General features: G+C 52.5%; 1 protein-coding gene across 1 annotated transcript; it reads right to left on the bottom strand.

Moving 5' to 3' along the window:
• Positions 1-696: 696 nt before the first annotated feature.
• Positions 697-2968, bottom strand: LOC120649903 (1-aminocyclopropane-1-carboxylate synthase 1-like). The gene is made up of 3 exons (XM_039926831.1): positions 2482-2968; positions 2193-2353; positions 697-2000 (listed from the first exon to the last, which is right to left on the bottom strand). Exons 1-3 carry the CDS (start codon positions 2788-2790, stop codon positions 1013-1015), a joined length of 1458 nt encoding a protein of 485 aa, XP_039782765.1. The 5' UTR covers positions 2791-2968; the 3' UTR covers positions 697-1012.
• Positions 2969-6765: the final 3797 nt, after the last annotated feature.

The following is a 6765-nucleotide window of genomic DNA, read 5'->3' as shown; positions in this document are numbered from 1 at the left end:
TCGGGCTTTGTTTAGATGTGTAAATTTGGCTTTGTTTAGATGTGTAAATTTTTAGGTGTAAAATACTGTAATATTTTTATTTATATTTGGTAATTATTATTCCGTCATGAGTTTATTAGGTTCAAAAGATTCGTCTCGCAAATTATAGACAAACTGTGCAATTAGTTATTTTGTTTAGTTATATTTAATACTTCATGCATATGTTGAAACATTCGATGTTACCGCTAATTACGGTGTTAAATAAAACAAGTTTACAAAATCAATTCCAAAACCCATGCGCTAGGAATCTCGAAGAATCTAATGAGACATTCGACCGCGTGATTAGAGGATGATCACTATAGCATCAATGTAGCCAATTATCAACTAATTACCGTTATTAGATTCGTCGCGAAAAATTATACTCATCCCTAAAAAAAGTTTGTAAATAGATTTTATTTAACACTGTATCATGCGAGATTTTTTTTCGGCTTGGTTGCGCTAGCAAAACCAATCAAAGCCTCAAGGCAACTAAACAAGCCCTCGTTATCAGTACTGGTACTACCTGACGCGAGCTTTGACAGCGACGGTGCACAAGTGGTTACGGGGTTTGACCTTCACGTGACTGCGACGCGGTGCGTGCCAGTGCCGACTGCCCCGGCCCGGCCGGCCCCAAGACCAAGAATGCGAAAACTCTTTATTTACTTTTGACCCATAATATAAGTAGAGAATCCCCGTAATAATGAGAAAGTGACTGCGCGTACATACACCAATAATACAAACCGGAACACCCCGAGGGGACCCCGGTAAAAAAATACACGATGCGATGCATGGGCATGGATCGATCGCTCCTAGTACTGTGGCCGGCCCTCGGGCACCACGGTGCTCAAGGCAAAATTACGCGAACAAACCAAGGAATAATTACTGCTACTAATCGCCTACTGCTAATGAGGATATGCTGTGCCGCCAACGTGGCGGCGGTTTATGAACAGAACAGTAGTGCTCCGCTAGCTGATGGAGCACGCGGCGGCGGCGGCTACCGCTCGGCCTTCCGGTCGGCGGAGCCCGGGGTGAGGCGGTTGGCCCAGCTGAAGCGGGCGACGGGGCAGCTCATGGTCCTGGCGGGGCCGCCGGCGAGGCCGCGGCGCGCGGGGGCGCCCTTGCCGCCGCTGGCCTCGGCGAAGGCGGCGAGGCGCTGGAGGGCGACGTCGAGGGTCTTGGCGGACGTGTTGGCGAAGCAGACGCGGAACCAGCCGGGCTCGCGGCAGTGGCACGAGGAGCCCGGGGAGATGTTGAGCCCGACCTCGAACACCACCTTCTTCCACAGCTCCATCTCGCCCTCGAACGACTGGCTCCGCATCAGGCTGCCCATCCGCACCCAGCAGAAGAGCCCCGCGTTGCCCTCCAGGACTTCAATGCCGATCGCCCGCAGGCCCTCCGCCAGCTGGTCGCGCCGCTCCTTGATGCGCCGCGTGTTCTCGGCGATGTAGCGGCGGGTGAAGTCCCGGTCGCCCAGGAGCGACGCCAGGAGGTGCTGCGTCTGGGAGGAGACGAGCCCGAAGCTGGACATCTTGGTGGCCGCGGAGACGACGGCGGCGTTGGAGGAGTAGATGGCGCCCACGCGGAAGCCCGGGAGGCCCAGGTCCTTGGACAGGCTGTACACGACGTGCACGCGCTCCGCCAGGCCCTCCGCCGCGGCGCCGCCGCGCGCCGCCACGACCTCGAGGACGCTGACGAAGCCCGGCTCGGCGAAGGCCGTGCCGGAGTAGATCTCGTCGCTGACGAGGTGGATGCCCTTGGCGGCCACGAAGTCGACGAGGAGCTCCAGGTCGGCGCGCGGCGACGTGGTGCCCAGCGGGTTGGAGGGGTTGGTGATGAGCACGCCCTTGACGCGCAGGCAGCGCCTCTGGGCGCGGCGGTACGCGTCGTCCAGCGCGGCGCGCGTCACCCGGAAGCCGTTGGCGCTCGTGCAGTGGACGGGGACGATCTCGGCGCCGGTGCGCCACTTGAGGTCGCGGTCGAAGCTGCGGACAGAACGAGGAGAGGCATGCCTTGCCCGGTCAGCAGCCGTCCGCCAGCATGCATGTGCGCCTTAGTTTTTTTTCACTAGGCATGCATGTGCGCCTTAGTTAATAGCGGCCGCCGCCACTTGCACGCCTTGGCATATGGGCAGGCAGGCAGGGCGGGTGAGTAAAAGCAACGCGAGGTGTACATACCCTGGGTAGTATGGCGTGGGGATGAGAAAGGCGTCTCCGTGGTCGGCGAGGCAGAACATGAGCGCCTCGTTGGCCGAGGTGGCGCCGGCGGTGAGCACGATGGTGCTGGGGTCAAAGGCCACCCTGAAGCCTCGCTGCTCGGACATGAACCGCGCCAATGCCTGCGGAGGTCACGTGCGCGTCAGCCTTTGTTCAGAGTTCAGTTCACTGCAGTGATACTACAGCAACCACCACCAGGGCAGGCAGCAAGTGGCTTGCCTAGGAAGCAGTAAACTAGAGCTAGGCTCACATTCTTGAAGGCCGGCATGCCGTGGTAGTCCTGGAAGAGCGCGAGCTCGCGGAAGACGGAGGCGCCGCCGCGGCGGAGGCCGAGCGCGTCCGGGTTGGCCTCCAGCCACGCCTCGAGGAGGTCGAACGAGAGCTGGTTCTCGGCGAGGCCCATCTGGATGATGCCGCCGGGGTTGGCGACGGGGTCGTAGGGGTTCTTCTCATATTCCTCCCACCCCAGGAAGTAGGACGAGTCCTGGCCGTGGCTGTTGCACGCCGCCTTCTTGGACAGCAGCTGCGGCTTCTCGTCGGCGACGACCATGCTCACCATCCTGCCACTAGCTCTTGCTCGCTCTGTCGGCTTCGGCGCCCGCGCTTTTCTGTGTCGGTTCGAAACTGGGGGCGGCACGCGCTGGGCGAGAGTGAGCTCGGGAGACAGAGTGCGCGCGCGCGCGAGCTACAGTCTGAGCTCAGAAGAGAAGAGAAGAGGAGGTAGCTGAGTAGCTGGTGGTTTTGGTGCGCCCCATGGTAGCTCTATATATAGCTGCAGATGGCTCAGGTGGAAGACAGAGACAGGGATGGAGTGGAGCGCTGAATTTCAGCCAGTGGCCATGGGTGCGAACGAGGGAGGAAGCTGCATTAATTGTGTCAACATAGTGAGGACTTCTCACCAAAAAAAAAGATAGTGAGGACTTGTTCAGGGAGAATGGCCGGGGTTAACATCACGGGCTGATCGCAATGCCGACACGACAGGAGATAAAATCCCCGACGCGCGACCCAGCCGTAGCTCGCAACTGAAATACCCGTCGTCAGAGAGTGGGGTGCGTACACTGGTACTGTGGTACACTCCTCTGCTTCCTTGACAACGACATCTTTCATCTCAAGTTCTTGACCAGCTGCCGCTGACGTGTGGGGTCCTCTGTTCAGGTCCCCCGGCGGGTGAAGAGTGGCGGTTTGGTATTGGTAGAGTGCGCCGGCGGATTTTAGCAGCGTCCGTGCAATTTTGGAACCCGTTCACCAGAAAGTCAAATCCTTGTCCGGAGCAAGATCACGGGTTGAGCAAAGAGCTGGGCAGATTTTGGCTCGGCTCAAGAATGGTTTGTTAAATGTTTCGCTTTGGGGGCAAACAATTATCTAGCTAATACTATTTTTCCCTAAATCATATGTTGGTTTTCTGATCAGTTTGTACCATTGAATTTCTTGCGATTTAATGTAGAAAAAGCCCAGTAATTAATATATTTTAATACTAAATAAATCGAATGATGTGTGAATCCTATGCAATACTGACTTATTTCTGGAAAACTAGGTGTGCAAACAGAAGTTTAAGTCTGACGCCATTCGAAATGATCAGCCAAAGCACAGATTATTTGGCAACAAAAGAAGAATATATTACATTCGTGCTTAGTAGTTCATCAGGAAATAAAACAGTTAGTACATGGAGCAATTCTTTGGTTATCCAAGTAAAGTTGAAAAAGACTAAGCTACCTGTGAAAAATTAGGCGAAGAAAAACAGATAAATACGTCAGAACTCAGTAGGGAACATACCAATCAACAGCAAAAATATAAGTATGGCACATTTGAAGCGACAAACTGGTAAAACTCATGATAAAAGTATTACAAGCATGTATTAGTTATATCAAAAAGATGTGGTGCATGCATGCTCTAAATCAGCTACATATAAGCGGGCTTTTTCTTTTTTTGAACAAAATAAGCGGGCTTTTTCTTCAGTTTATTATTACGTAGGTGTAGACAGTTTTGATTTTTGGCGCCGTATGTTCAGAAAGCGAGACAAGAGCAAGCGAGGTTAACGGTAAAGGATGATACGAAAATGACGGGGGAGCGTTCCTGCATACACTTCCTGGTGGATTTGTCTTTTGATCAAGCTTGTGGTTGTGGCTGTTGGGTCGCCATGTGGGACTATTATAACAGCAGGTCAGGCTTATCAGAAGTGTGTTTACATTGGGCTTAACAAAGGAATATGAACTGACAGAATTGTTCCTATCTTCCTACCGCCGAAGTTGTCACAAAACGATGGTGATTCACTGATTGGTGAATCTCTGGAATACGTGAAACGTTCGATGATGATTGAGGAAAATGCAGGAGACGGATGCAAATCGACTGTATTTCCACTCAATTGTATGGGCTGGATGTGACATGTTCTTTCGTCAAAATTTAGAGCCAGTTGCTGATAAAGGAAGCAGGCGCATTGTGTCTCCATTGGGCCGAGCTTGTTTGTTCCGCTCCGAAACTGTCTGTCTATTGGTACCAAGTTGAAGCTAGTAAAACGTGTCCAATAGGAGCTTCTTTGGAGCCCTTGAAACAAATCAAAGATGGGATAGCTAGAGATCCCAGAAGATCACACACCTTTGCATGATGGGATCCCGGGAGAGTTCAGGCGGCGGCAGTTTCGGTGACGTGACGAGGCGAACCGATGTGCCCCTATAAAAAAAATCGAGTAGGGAGCTAGGAATGGCCAATTGGCACGACATGCTTCATGTGATTCCGTTGTCTGATTGGTCCGTCTCATGCTGCTGCAATTTTTTTCTTTTGCGCATGCCTAGGATGCGCAAGTACAGTAGTACAGACATCTGCAATTTTATTTATTATTTTCCGTTGTCTGGCAATGTTTGCCCACAGGTTTTTGCTGATGAAGCTCCCTGATTTAGGAGCATTATTATCACGGGCCACGTATAGCTAGCTAAAAGACAAGTGCTGGTTGACAATCGTAGTAGCAGGTCCACTCGCCACCGGCAGTGTGCTGATCTGGAGATGAGACAAACTTTAAATAAAGCTAAATGTTTGCAGTTTTCTTTTGCTATATTTAGGACTTTTTTTAACATAGGAACAAGCTGTTAGGAACTATTTTCCCAGGAAATTCTGAAACGTCATTCCTTCTAGAGATTTGTTTGTTAGGAGCTCTCATCCAAGAAACTGCTCGGTTTCTTACATCTGCAATTCGTCTACCCAAAATCGCTTCAAAATTCACCGGAGGTGACCAAATCATTCGTGTTTCTAATTGTCTTATACAAATGACTCCTTGCTTGCGCGGTGCTTATTTAATTAGCTTAATCAGCAGTTATCCCATTATTTTAGGCTTGCATTATTCCATTTTTCTATGGTCACCGTCAGGCCACCAGAAATGCCATTGATTTCAGTTAATTAACTAATTTATCAGTGGATTCCAAATCGCTTGTGCTGATGTAAGAGGCCAAGCAGTGGTACGCGCACAGCGGAAGTTTTAAAAGCATCTCCAATCCTGAATACACATTCACTAAAATCAAATCTTTGGGTGATTGAAGAGGAGAAACCACTATCTAAAGGATTCCGTTTCATTTTTTTTTCACTATCTAACGGATCCTAAAATGCATATCCATCACATTTTGAACCCACTGATATGTGCAAATTCTTTTTCCGGAACCAGTTGTTTAGAATTAGAAACTGTTTGTTGGCGAAGTTTTCTTTTCTTCTTCCATTTGTGCTTACTGTTTAGGAGGACCCCCAAAACAATTTATTGCTGGTTTTCAAACTGTTGGAGATGACCGTTGCAGGAATTCACTCGATGCCAATCCTACTACGGTGTGCTTGTTAACCGGTAATCTCATCTCACAGTGCCATCAAGTCCTACTACGTCCGTTGCGAATGCAGTTCGCGCCTGGGCTCCTGGTCCCTGCGGCTCGCTAGGAGCGACGTGCCGACGTGCACGCCGGCCGGGCACGGTGGCTCCCCCACCGCTGCTGACGTGCACCGCGGCGGCGCCCCACGCCCCCACCCCCGGCGCGCAGTATCAGTATGGCCCCCCGTCGCACGTACGTACCCGTCCGCCGCAGAGCGCATCCATGTCGGTGACCCCGACCCCAGCCCGACGCGCTGCCGCTGCGGCACGCACGCCCCCCGCGCACTGTTGCCTCGCTGGCCTGGCGAGTGGCGATGGATCGCCGTCCGGGCTCCGGCGAGCGAGACGGACCCGATGAGACCGCGCGACGGCGACGCCCCCGCCCGATTCCTGTGGGGAGAGCTGCCGTTTTGACGCCGATCCGGTCCGATCGCGCCGCGGCGTGGCAGCGGACGCGGAATCGGCACGGCACGACGCGGGTATGGGACCGTCCCGCGAACCTTTTCCGGTGTGGCGCCCCGCTTCCTGCGCTGCTTCGTGCTGGGACCGGGCCTCTCGCAGCCGTCCAGGACGTGGCCGCTGGCCGTCGTCGTCTGCCATCTCTCCTTGAAGACTTCACCTCATGTAGTCTACGGGAATCGGGATATGTTTTTTGTCTCTCCCAGTGATTTGGTTTAAGTTGTATAGTATATA

The sequence above is a fragment of the Panicum virgatum genome, chromosome 9K (assembly GCF_016808335.1).
Source record: "Panicum virgatum strain AP13 chromosome 9K, P.virgatum_v5, whole genome shotgun sequence".
In the NCBI taxonomy this organism is placed as follows: domain Eukaryota; kingdom Viridiplantae; phylum Streptophyta; class Magnoliopsida; order Poales; family Poaceae; genus Panicum; species Panicum virgatum.
Note: the sequence above shows the minus strand (reverse complement) of the source record. Positions and strands in the feature narration are given on the sequence as shown.

Coding starts and splice junctions, on each gene's coding strand:
- LOC120649903 (XM_039926831.1), bottom strand. CDS start 2,790: ATGGTGAGCATGGTCGTCGCCGACGAGAAGCCGCAGCTGCTGTCCAAG. Junction 2,354..2,481: donor GCATGCCGGCCTTCAAGAAT/GTGAGCCTAGCT, acceptor TGACCTCCGCAG/GCATTGGCGCGGTTCATGTC. Junction 2,001..2,192: donor CCCACGCCATACTACCCAGG/GTATGTACACCT, acceptor TTCTGTCCGCAG/CTTCGACCGCGACCTCAAGT.